Source organism: Mauremys mutica, chromosome 19 (assembly GCF_020497125.1).
Source record: "Mauremys mutica isolate MM-2020 ecotype Southern chromosome 19, ASM2049712v1, whole genome shotgun sequence".
NCBI classification, from domain to species: Eukaryota; Metazoa; Chordata; order Testudines; family Geoemydidae; genus Mauremys; species Mauremys mutica.
This window is the reverse complement of record NC_059090.1, coordinates 756,800-769,670: the sequence shown is the minus strand read 5'-3', so window position 1 is coordinate 769,670 and position 12,871 is coordinate 756,800. Positions and strand designations below refer to the sequence as shown.

General features: G+C 48.9%; 1 protein-coding gene across 1 annotated transcript; it reads left to right on the top strand.

The window, feature by feature from the left end:
- The first annotated feature begins 9,239 nt into the window (after window positions 1–9,239).
- Window positions 9,240–11,265, top strand: LOC123352873 (C-C motif chemokine 3-like). The gene is made up of 3 exons (XM_044993357.1): window positions 9,240–9,379; window positions 9,698–9,812; window positions 10,976–11,265. Exons 1-3 carry the CDS (start codon window positions 9,307–9,309, stop codon window positions 11,061–11,063), a joined length of 276 nt encoding a protein of 91 aa, XP_044849292.1. The 5' UTR covers window positions 9,240–9,306; the 3' UTR covers window positions 11,064–11,265.
- Window positions 11,266–12,871: the final 1,606 nt, after the last annotated feature.

Sequence of the window (12,871 nt, the reverse complement as noted above, 5' to 3'; positions counted from 1 at the left end):
GTTCCTCCTCTACCTTGGTGGGTCCTGCACTTACTGGTGGATTTGCTCGCCTCAGTGATCTTCCCCTCTGGTGGAACCCACAGTCCAGGTCAACTCCTCCTGTGTCTGATCAGGAGTTGGGAGGTTTTGGGGGGAGTCCGGGCCCGCCCTCTACTCCGGGTTCCAGCCCAGGGCCCTGTGGACTGCAGCTGTCTATAGTGCCTCCTGGTACAGCTGCATGACAGCTACAACTCCCTGGGCTGCTTCCCCATGGCCGCCTCCAAACACCTTCTTTATCCTCACCACAGGACCTTCCTCCTGGTGTCTGATGACGCTTGTACTCCTTAGTCCTCCAGCAGCAGCTCACCCTCTCCCTCTCAGCTCCTTGCGCCTCTTGCTCCCAGCTCCTCACATGCACCCCACAAACTGAAGTGAGCTCCTTTTTAAACCCAGTTGCCCTGATTAGTCTGCCTTAATTGATTTGCAGCTTCTTGATTGGCTGCAGGTGTTCTAATCAGCCTGTCTGCCTGAATTGTTTCCAGAAAGCTCCTGATTGTTCTGGTTCCTTCCCTGTTACCTTACCCAGAGAAAGGGGAGCTACTTAACCTGGGGCTAATATATCTGCCTTCGATCACTCTCCTGTAGCATCTGGCCTGACCCTGTCACAATTGTCAACGAGAAATCACTCGGCTTGTCACCGAAGTGCAAAAGCTTTAATGACATTCTGCGGGATGCGCCTGCGGTGACTTTGCTTGGCTGGTCTCTGCTCTCTGGGGAAAGGCAGTCATGAGGCCCTGGCTTCCTTTTTATGAATGATCAGTGTCAGTTGCCAGCTGCTCACATTGTGCAAGGCCCGGTGCGGTGGCTAACTCAGCGGTTTCACTTCTCTGCTTTCACTCTGCGGAGAGTCTGCACCGATCCAGATCCTTGAGTGTCTTCTGGTTTCGTGTCAATACATTTTAAGGCTGGCAGGGACAATTATGATCATCTAGGGTGGGGTTCTCAAACTAGGGGTCACGACCTCTCAGGGGGTCATGAGGTTAGTATGTGGGGGTCTGCCCAGCTCTGAAGGCAGCGCTGCCGCCAGCAGTAGCAGCGCAGAAGTAAGGGCTGCAATGAAGTGCAAAGTCTGCTGGGAAAAGTGCGATTGGCAAAGTTTCTTTGCATCCCCTGTATTAAACAGTAACTATTTAAAATAAACCCTTTTCTGTTTATAACAAGAATTCAATTAAAACTTTAGTCTTAATTTAAAAGTGGCGAGAAAAGGTAGATTCATTTTAAACAATGGCATTTAAAATAGTGTTAAATATAAAAATATGTTTTTAATTTATAAGGGGGGGGGGTCACCCGCAGAGGCTTGCTTTAGGAAAGGGGTCGCCAGTACAAACGTTTGACAACTGCTGAGTCTGACCTCCTGCATAGCCCAGGCCCAAGAATTTCACCTAGTGATTCCTGCACTGAATCCAGTAACTGTTTGTTGCACTGGTTTAGAAAGGCATCCATTCCTGGTTTAAAGACGCCAAGTGAGGGAGAATCTGCCACGTTCCCTAGGAAGCTGTTCCAATGATTAATTCCCTTCCTTGTTAACACGTTGAGTTTTATTCCCTGTTTGACTTTTTCTAATTTCAGTTTCCAGCCACTGAACCTTGTTCTGCCTTTGTCTGCTAGATTAACAAGCCCTCGACTGTCAGAAATCATCTCCTTGTGGAGGCACTTACAGACCATGAACAAGTCACCTTCTCTTTGGAAGGCCAACTACTATGAGCTACTTTAAACTTCCAACTCCTTTAAACATCTTTGTGTGCAAATGTGGCATTCAGAGACCACAGGATATCATGCTGATCGATAACGTCTCCTTGTTGGCTTGTACTCCCCTGTCTGTCTGTATCCATCTGGTGTCTATATACTTAGATGGTGAGTTCCTCGGGGCAGGGAATGTCTTTTTGGTCTGTGTTTGTCCTGCACCTAGCACAGTGGGTTCCTGGCCCACACGTGGGTGATACAGCACAGTGATACAGCACGACAGATAATAAATAATTATCCATGGCCGCTGATTTGAAAATATTTAACTTTCATAGAAGCTGTCCAACATCCTCCTTAGTTACTATTCAGATGGAAAATATTTCATCATCATTATATGAGACACAGCTTCATTCCAAATGCAGAACAGAAATCGTTAGTGAAAACTTCTGCCTCGGCTCCATCACTAGAGACAATTTTACCATCTCCATCTGGCCAGGGACTTTTACAGTTGGTAGGATTCCTTTTGTTCCTGATGGATTTTAAAAACTTCCTCCCCATTGTCCTTAGCTCGCTTGGCCACTGGTATCTCACTGATACCTACAAGCCCTTACTGCCGGCCTGCGCTTCCTAACTTCTAATGTATATTCATTGCCACTAACCTCCCTGTTTTTCCATGTGTGTACTGATTTCCTATCTTCGATCGCTGCCCCACATCACCGCTGCACCAGCCACCCGGGACTCAAGCCCCATATTCACTTGAAAGACTTCATAGCTGCCTGGCATGAATTCTGAGTTTGTAATTAAACATCTGGTGAGGCTGGGACTGTCTCTTTGTGCTGCACCTAGCACAGTGGGGTTCTGGTCCTTGACTAGCCTCTGCTGGGCCATTGTGGTAAGACTAATTAATAAATAACGAGGGTGGTTTTCCTTTCCTAGCTCTGTCTCCTGCCTCTCTCATGGCCCCTTGCATGGTTACTCGCCTGGAAACGCGGGGTCCTCTTGCAGACCTGGGGGAGACCAGAGGTCCGATTCAGACCTGGTGTTACCCCACGGATGGCCCCCAGCTGCAAGGGGCGCACGGGGAACTGCTGCTGTCAGCAAGGTGACTAATGGTGACCTCCAACCCACACCTATCCTATGGAGCAGTGACTCCGTGTCAGCCAGAGACCTGTCTGTGGGGCAGTGATTGGGGGCGCTCCCAGTGGAGGCTAGGGAGAACTTCTGCTCAGCCTGCAATAGAGGGGCTGGGGGATCACGCCTGTGGATGCAGTGGGGTCGGTGCCTGGGTCGCTCTGTCTGAGCACTAGACTCAGAGCCAGATGAGGCCGGATATCCTGATAGGAAACGGTCGCAGTTTGAGGAAGCCTGAGTCACATCCGCGGGGGCTAAGGAGGGGCTTTGCAGACTGCAGCACCACGGGCGGCATCAGCCATCACCATGGCTTTCACTGCGCCCCTCCCCAACTCTAGCTCCCGAGACTCTGCTCTCCTGCAGCCATGCCAGAGGGGCAGAGGCCTTTGTGAGGGATGATGCTGTCTGGGGGTGCTGCCTAGTGGTTAGGGGGTTAGGGCCCTGGTGGCCATGTCTCTACTCTTTTCCCTGGACCACCTTCACCACCAGCTGCCTCCAGCGAGTACATATGGCAGGGTCTCCTTCCCCCCAATGAATGCAGCTAACCCCCCGCCCCCGCAACGTGAAACGGGGACACGCCTCTCCCAAGAGATGCTCCCTGCCCTACAAGTGCGAGCATTCGTTCCATGTGCACTTCTGTGCTCTAGGAATAACAAGAGCACAGCATGTCCCCTGTCCCCATGGAAGCACTGGCTACCAGCCCTGAGTGGGATGATAGGACAGGGTGGGGTCTGGGAACCACAGTGTCATCTTTTCTGCTCCAGTGGCCTCCCTAGGCAGGGATGGGTCTTGAACGGGAGAGACGCAGCACTTGGGCTGTATGTGTCGGAGAGTCGCCCAACCTTTGATGATCCTGGCACGGGGCTTGGCTCTGGGGCCCTGGCTGACTCATACGCTTTGGGAACCCCCTAGCCAGGGCTGTGTCATGCTCAGGGAGACCCCAAAGCGTGTCAGATGTGAAGGGAGAAGAACAAGGCTGGCTCCCCTGCCCATCACTTACTCAGTTGCACAGAATCCCTCCCCACTCCCCACCTGCCTGCCGACCTGTCCCCAGAGAGAAAGGGTCCTTCGCTCCCCTTGTGAGACCTCCTGGTGCTCAGACCCGGTCAGGCGGCTCAGATTCCTTGCACGGTTTCCCAGCCATGAGCATCCCAGCTTTTGGTGGGACTCAACCAGCTCTGCTCTTGCTGAGTGGCTGCCATGTCCGCTCCCACGTCCTGCTGTAATTGACACGCACGGGGAGAGCAGTGGAGGCCTTGGCAGTGGGGGCAAGGACAGGTGGAGGCAGCAATGGCATGTTCTCCCGTCCAAACCTCCACAGGTCTTGGCACCTGGTGAGCTGCCTCCTGTCCTCAGAGCTGATTAGCCATGAGCTCAGGAGAGGTTATTTGAAAAGCATGTGAGGTTTCCTCAGCCTAAAGCTCAGCTCCTGCCTGCGATTCCCGTGCCTGTTTGAATGCACGCAGAGGAAGTTCTGAGGTCAGGAGAAATCTCTCAGTGACTCTGTGAGGGTTTTAACCTTCCAAGAATTCACAGAGACCAGCCCCAAAAACTGCCTAGAGCCAAGCTTTTGGAAAAACATCCAGTCTTGATTTACAAGTTGTCCCAGTAGTTAATGACTCTCACTGGTAAAAATGGACACCGAATTCCAGTCTGAATTTGTCTCGCTTCAACTTCCAGCCTCTGGATCAAATTTAGCCACATTTAAAGCTCAGCTGAGAAACTCAGCTCCTTCCCTTCCTCTATTCTTTGTCCTGTGTAATTTTATTAGTACAGAGCATTTACTATTGACGAATTCCCCCCACCCAAACTGAACCCCAAATCAGAACTCCGTCTCCATCAAATACAAATTACTTCATTAACGATACCAAGCCTATAAGAAGAGACTGGCTGAAATAGAAATGACCAACCACCCACTCAAAGCGATGCGGGGCCCTTTCTTGCCTGGCAGACCTGGTGCTGTATCAGACTCAGACCAGGGATTTTTCAAAGATCAGTGTCGGAGAAAAACTTAGTTCTCACTTTTTGGTTGGGTGCAGCAGAGTCAGATACTTTATTTTCTCTTTACAATTGCAATAGAGAGAGGGAGTGCGCTAGGACACAAGGTCGCCCCAGTGCCAGGCAGGTCTCTCCACAGGTAAACAATTACAGCAGCATTTATACTTTTTGTTACCTACAATAATAAGCAACAGCTGTATCTTGTTTATACATAGGCCATCTTGATATTTTATTTTTCTTACTTCTATTTAGACGCCAGTCTACGTTCCTCATTATCGACACAAGGTTGCAACAACTTCTCACACAGTTCTTTTCCACTCACCTCACACAATCCTCGCTTCTACAAATCTCGCGTTATTAGGGTTACAGTTAGCCTGACTCTTGCTAACAGAGACTGTCTTGCATTAAGATCCCCTCCAAATCCCTGTCAGTTCTTTCTCTACTTCCACACTTCCCCGCTTTTGTACTTTTAGTACAACAAATATTTTTCAACCTCTATTTGCATTAAGCCATGAATTTCAGATTTTAGGTCAGATGCTTTAACCTTGGGGGTTTTGATTGGATGCAATGACAATGTATTATTAGCATGGGAATGAAAGGTATTATTATTACATTTTTTACAACAACAATAACATAATTTTAAACTAAATAACACAAAAATTAACATTTTTATAAGAATAATATGATGGGGTTGTTGTACAGGTTTCGTTATAAAGCACAATACATTATATTTAGTACATAAAGTAGACCTTTTATAAGTTGTATGAAAGGCATTTTTTTAACTTGATATATATATTTTGAAGCATATGAATTTGCCCTTGTACTTTAGAGATTTTTTCAATTTTTGGTAATAGTGAAAGCAAATTTTGAAACCAATTAGGTTTTAAACAAGTTTAATTAAAGGATACCTGAAACTTACGGGCTACTTGTAAAATTTTATCTGCAGGCCAGTAAATAATATGATTGCCTGCAGCAGTGGTAAGATTAATATGTATATTTTGCAATGTGGTGGCTTTAACATACACACAGCTATTATTAGCTTGAAAAAGTAGGTGTCCTGTTAGGGTAGTTTTTTGTTTTTTACTTTTTTAACAAACATCATGAACAGTGACAACTTTTTTTGGCTTTAGTTTACGTATACACTGAAGCTGAGGGGGTTTTAACAGCCAAAATGTCCATTCACTTTTTATTCCTATTTAAATGTTGGGTGTTATTTTAAGGGCACTGACTATAAATGAGTTAGGCATATTAGGTGGTTTAATTTCCCAGATGTCACGGTGAATAATTTAGTTTTACAGGCTTTTTTTTTATGGACCCGGCAGGATTTGGTATGTGGGAGCCCACACCCCACTAACCGGTCCCAATGCTTGGAAGGAGTACTGTGAATGTCTATACTTTTACCCAGGTTTTTATGGCCACAGATTAGATGGTACTTTTGATGTGTTTGTAAGGGCAGTGGGCCAAGCCTGGTGCTCAAGATTACTCCGAATGGCCATTAGCTGGTTATTTAGGAAATCTTGAATTTTTGACCATGCTAGATTTTACTGCAATGCTAAAATGAGTTTTTCCTGCTTTTCACTCTTGTTAACCTTTCCTAGTCAATACAGCTGCGAGAGAGAAACCGGCACACAGTTACCCCCCTGCCCTCTCTACTGAAGGCAATCATGTGCCACAGAGTGTAGAGTTGATGACAAGATCTTTATTCCCGGGGGTGCTGATGGCTAACATGGAAAGAACCTATCCATATGAATTATTATTGGTATCACTAAACAGTCTAGCAGCTCCAGTCCTGGACCAGGGCCCCAGAGTGCAAGGCCCTGTACAAACACAGAGCAAAAGACAGTCCCTGCCCTAAGTACAAGACAAGAGACAGTGGCTGGATACAGATGGGGGAGAACAAGGCAACAAGGAGACAGTATTGGTCAGCGTGGTGGGCAATGATCTCTGCACGCTGGCAGCCCAGCACTTCTCTTGGAGCTCAGGCTGAGTTTGCAGGACTCAGGTCTCTTTGTGCTCCAAGAGACACTAAGCTGGGAAGCCAGGAAGGCAGATTTTTCCCATTTCAGAGCCAAGCTACACATTAAAACACAGCGGCTAATTCAAAGGGGTTAAATCCATCGGCGTGCCCCAATACAAAAAGGCGTGAAAGCTGGAGAGCCCTACATGCAATCAAAGCCCAAGCACTCCGAATCCTTAGCTCCATGCTGTCAGCCAGAAGAGCCGACCGGGTCACAACCACTCGAATTCCACAGCTCCAGGGCCGAAAGCCTGGCGATGGAAGCTAGCGGGGGTCACGTGTCTGGTCGAAGCCCGCCAATCGGCCTCTCGTTCCAACGTCCATGCCGCAAGGGGACAGAAAACCAGGGATGTTGCCAGTCTTCTAGCGCTTGTGCCTTTAATCAGCCGGCACCCACGGCATCCAGCCATTATCCTGTCAGCACTGATGGCCTCCGGACAACTCATAGGCGGGTCAAGTCTATTCATGTCCCTTGTGTTTCAGTCAGATGTTTAATTAAATTCAAAATAAAGGTGCTGGACTGAGAGCCCTAAATCCTCTGCCTAGAATAGGCACAGTATGAGGAGCTGCCGGACAAGTCCCAGAACTGCCTCACCAATGAGCCTTTGACCCTGATCGGCAGAAAGTGCCTCTTGGGCTGGGAGGAGAACCAGCCTACGTGGCCGATTCAGTCCTCAGCTTCTCTGCAGAACCTGCCATCAAGAAAGTGTGAATTGTGACAGTATTTCCTGTGATTAGGGTGACCAGACAGCAAGTTGAAAAATCAGGACAGGGAGTGGGGGGTAATAGGAGCCTATATAAGAAAAAGACCCAAAAATCAGGACTGTCCCTATAAAATCAGGACATCTGGTCACCCTACCCGTGACACAGGCTCTTGTCCACCAGGAATGGGGCTGGGCCCCTCCCCTAACTCATTTCACATGGGGTCACTAGGCAGCCATCGGAATATCACTGCTCCATATTGAAGCGTGATTGGTAGAGCTGCCTGGGAAATAGCTTTTGTTCCCTCCCCCCTTGCAAACAAACTTAAAGTTTTGGTTTTTGGACGAAAACTTGAAATTTTTCACTGAAAACAGAATATTTTCAATTCTACTGGTGGACTGCCGTTCAACATGGGCATCGACAACTCGGACACAGGGCCAGCGCCAGGTTTTTTGCCACCTAGAGCTGGCCCTGCTCGGACAATGGAGGGACAGTTATGCTTTCTAAAATTTGCAATGACACCAAGCCGGGAAGGATTGCAAGCGCTTGGAGGATAGGATTAGAATTCAAAATGATCTTGAGAGGTTGGAAAAGTCTGATATCAATAAGATGAAATGTAGTAAAGAAAAGTGCCAACTACTACATCTAGGGAGGAAAAATCAAATGCACAATTACAAAGTGGGGAATAACTCTTACGTGGCAATACCGCTGAAAAGGATCTGGGACTAATAGCGGATCACAAGCTGAATAAGAGTCACCAATGTGAAACAGTTGCAAAACAGGCTAATATCGTTCGGAGATGTATTAATAGGAATGTGGCATGTAAGACACAGGAGGTAATTGTCCCACTCTGCTCGGGACTCGTGAGACCTCAGCTGGAGTCCTGTGTCCGGTGTTGGGCACTACACTTTAAGAAAGATGTGGACAAATTGGAAAGCAACACAAATAATAAGAGGCTTAGAAAATGTGATGTATGAGGAAAGATGTTAAAAACTGGTACGTTTAGCCTTGAGAAAAGAAGACTGAGGGGGGATGGGATAACAGTCGTGAAATATGTTAAGGGGTGTTACAAGAGGACAGTGATCAGTTGTTCTCCAGGTCCGCTGGAGGTAGGACAAGAAGCAGTGGGCGTAATCGGCAGCAAGGGAGAATTTTTTTCTAGCTATAAGGGTAGTTAAGCTCTGGAACAGGTTTGCAAGGGAGGTTGTGGAATCCCCATCAGTGGAGAAGAAAAAGACGCCCCCTGTCCCAATGAGCTTCACACAGACAGTAGGTTCCTGTCCCCAGAAGCTTAAGGTAATGACCTTGAATCACCAATGACCTGGGCTGGATTTGAATTAGGGACTCAAGACTTCAGATTTCATTATGAGTCTTGTGTCACACCTAGTCCCCCACAAAGGCAGGTGTGTTAGTTCAAAGACAAACCTGCCACCGTTACCACAATGGACTCATGTCCTCGCTTCCTTTGTCCTTTTTTCCAGGACTTTTGATGACCTAAACACCGAAATGGAATTGGAGAGTCACTCTAGATTTCAACTTCCTCTTTGATTTCTCAACTCAGCAAAATTTGGGTGTGTGTGTCATCATTTACTTGGGCTGATGTAAGCGGTTCCCTAAAACACCACTATATAAAGCTGGCACAAAGGCCTGTGCTTCAGCATCAGACAAAGGAGGAGAACTTGAAAGAATTCCAGCTCTTGTTCAGCTGCTGCCGCTCCTCCTCACCCAGCAGAAGCATGAAGGTCTGTGTGGCTGCCTTCGCTGTTCTCCTCATCGCTGCCCTCTGCTCCCAGGCCCATTCTCAGCTTGGTAAGTCCTGTTTCTCTTCTGCCTTTCTGCAGCGCTCTGTGCTCTCACTTTCACTGGGGTTCAGACTACGTCAAGGCTGGTTTCAGGTGTAGGAAGGCTTGTAGTGAGGGAGCCCATGAAACAGCCATAAACTTCAGTTGGTCTAGCTGAAGTATGTCAGGGGTCTTCCTTCTCTGAGATGCCCGTGAGCAGTGACAGCGAGGGGTGGAGCTAAGGATCAGCTAACCCTATTGGGCCTGCAGGAGAAGCCTTCAGATATTCAGACACCATCAGCGATGGGTTAGAGAATCATCATGCAAGTCTCCTCTTTCCTTCCAGATGGCGTCAACACCCCAACTTCCTGCTGCTTCAGCTATGTTTCCAAGCCAATCCCACGGAGCCTTGTGGTGAAGTACCAGCACACCAGTAGCAAGTGCTCCTTGCCGGCTGTAATGTGAGTATGATTTTTGGGCAGATGTTCTATGTCCATGCAGAGAAACAACCCTATAGGATGAACGGATGTGGGAGGGAATCTGCAGGGCTCTTGTAATACAAATGTCAGGCATTTTTAACCCCTGTGTAAAAGACAATTATTCAAAAGTTCTCCACATTCCCCTGTGGCCTCTAGAGGCCTTCAAAATACCTACAATAGGTAGCTACAGAGAACAAGGACAGATTGATGTTTTGCAGACCCACAGAGAAGGTTCATGCTTGAGCCCTTGCTCTGGGTTCTTGCATCAGGGACTGACACAGCTTTCAGTTCCTGGTGTAACTCAGCAGCAGGGGGCTGGGAAAGCATTCTCATGCAGCTCTCTTTGAGTGGGCAGCAAGAAAGCCGGGGTATCTTGAGCATTCCAGTAGGGGCAGACGGGGCCAGTGCCACAGCTGGGGTAAATGGGCAAAGCTACACCTGCTGCCTATCTAACCTGCAAGCACATCACTAGCGAGAGTAACAAAGGGTTGGCAGGGGACAGACTGAGGAAGAAGAAGGGTTGCAGCAGTGATCCCCCAGGGTCACTCAGGTTAGGGATACGCACTATTTTAGATGATCACTGATACTCCTTGCATGGGTATGGAGGAAGAAGTGATATGCATGGAACCAGGGTAGTGGCTCAGTGGGATCAGAATTTAGGAGGATGTCCCTTATGTCAAGGGCTGGACATTGCACCAGGGAAAGGTCACCTGCTGGGGTGAGGCCCAGGTGGTAACGTCAAAGCTGGAGATGCTGATCCAGTGACAGTGGGATTTTATCCCCATGATCTCCAAGGTCGGAGGCAGCTTAAATCCCTCTGTCTGGGGGATGGTGCTACAGCTGAGTGACAGGCACTCGCTGTAACATTATTGACCTGCTGCATTCTGGTTGGCTGAGACAATAGGCCTGACATGTGTGGCAGCCAGTCACAGATCAGCTTCTCCGCAGTAGGGTTCAGCGAAGGTTTCACCTTTAGAAAAGCAGAGTCCTCATTGGCTGATTATTCTTTAAAAATGCTCAGTGTTGTTGGCCAACACAGAATCCATCTGGTCTCCACGACCTACTCTGCTGTAGCTTGTGTCCCAGGGGATCCACTTTCCTTCTTCTCCCTGTGAAGATTCTGAACTGAGTTTTTATCTCTGCAGCTTTACCACTAAAAAAGGCCGGGAAGTCTGCTCCGATCCCAATGCACGATGGGTCCAGGAGTACATCAAGCATGTGAAACAAAACTGACGAGCCCCTGACGGCAACAGCTGCTGGCAACCGTCCCGAAAGCCCTTGGAGGTCGCGGGAGGCAATTGCTCCTCCCACAAAGAATTTATTTTAATATATTATTTGTAATGTTTATTTTTGAACTAGAACAACAATTTATTATATTTAAATTATTTGTGTTTAAGTTAAATCAATGTCCATTTTTTCTGATTGAACAAAATAAAAAAAGGCAATTGAAATATTTGGCTGTGCCTGTTAATGAGGATTTAGGATTCACAATCATAAAATTTGACGTGATAACCAATATCCCTGGGCCTACACACCTTTGAATGTCCCGGGCTGTCTCTCTGAAGCTTTTGCAGGAGTGATCCCTGATCTGGGGGGATGAGGGTCTCAGTAGCGTACCTCTGGTGATATCAATTCCCAATTAAAATAATCCACCCCAACCCTTTACAGCTGGAAGTTAAAGGGATAAGGTTGAAAAAACAAGTTATATTTATAAAACAAGAGTGAAATTTGCCTGCAGTGGAGCAGTGTGGGGCCAGGGCTCGGAGTCACGAGTGAACAGCTCTTGTCAAAGATGGGGGAGGGAGTATGGCCTGGTGGTTAGAACATTGGCTCTGAACCTTTCCAATACTAGGCCCCCTCCCTGACTTAGCAACATGGAAAGGAGAGAGTGGTTGTGACCCCCTGATTCCTGTTCATGACACCCCCTCCCAAGACTCAGGACCCCCAGTTGAGAACCAACAGGTGGGAGGAGCCACAGGCCTGCAACCCAGGTTGGGTGGCTCCTAGGCAGCTGCTGTGTCCATACTGCCACCTCTGGCAAATGGGAGAACTGCAACCTATGAGTCCTACTGGCTCACGCCCCACAGCAGGGCCGGCTTTAGGCCGAGTCCCCTGATGCCCTGGCATCGGGCCCTGCGCGTTAGGCACCTTTTTAATCTTTTTTTTTACTCACCCGGTGGCGGGGGCTCCGCTCTGGGGGTCTTCGATGGAATTTCGGTGGTGGGGAGTCTGCTCCAGGTCTTCCGCGGCACCAAAGGACCCCCCGCTGCCGAAGTGCCGCCGAAGCCCCGGACCCCCGCCGGGTATTCCAATCGGCCCCCCCAGTTCATAAAGCCGGCCCTGCCCCACGGGATGTCCCACCCACAGAGGCCCTGAGTGGCAGTGCCCACGGTGTTCCCTGATTGGCCCAGGCATGCTATTTAAGGCATAGGGAAAACACCCGGAGGCTGCTGTGCACCTAGGGGGATCTCTGGCTTGGTGCTGCACCAGACCCTTCTGGGTGCTCCTGATACCTTGTCTTGTTCCTGGCCCCAGCCCTGCTCCTGGGTCCTGGGCCCAGCCCTCCTTCTGACCCCTGGCCCCAGCCCTCCTTCTGACCCCGGCCTTGCTCCTCCTTCCTGATTCTTGGCCCCTGCTCTGCTCCTGACATCTTGCCCTGCCTTGGCTGACCTCCTTGGCTCGGACCTGGTGCGGTTCATCGGCTCGGACCTGTTCCAGGGGTGTGGACTGCTGCTTCTGGCCTTAACCCTCTGGACTGAGTTTGGTCGCCCGGACTCCTGGGTTCTAGCCCTGGCTCTGAAGGATGGCAGATGGGTGGGTTTTATTGCCAGTCTATCCCTGACTACCTGGGTGACCCTGGCTAGTTTATAACGGTGCATTGCTCTCTACAGGGCTGAATCACAGCTGCCCAACTGTGTGTCTGGGACTGCTAAGAGCTATGGGATATTTTCCTTTGGCACCAGTGGTAGGGGCTGGTGCTTTTGCAGCAGGAGGCTCTGAGTTTTTGCTCCTCTGTGGCTGTGAAGTTCTGTGTGGCCCCA

Coding starts and splice junctions, on each gene's coding strand:
- LOC123352873 (XM_044993357.1), top strand. CDS start 9,307: ATGAAGGTCTGTGTGGCTGCCTTCGCTGTTCTCCTCATCGCTGCCCTC. Junction 9,380..9,697: donor CCAGGCCCATTCTCAGCTTG/GTAAGTCCTGTT, acceptor CTTTCCTTCCAG/ATGGCGTCAACACCCCAACT. Junction 9,813..10,975: donor TGCTCCTTGCCGGCTGTAAT/GTGAGTATGATT, acceptor TTATCTCTGCAG/CTTTACCACTAAAAAAGGCC.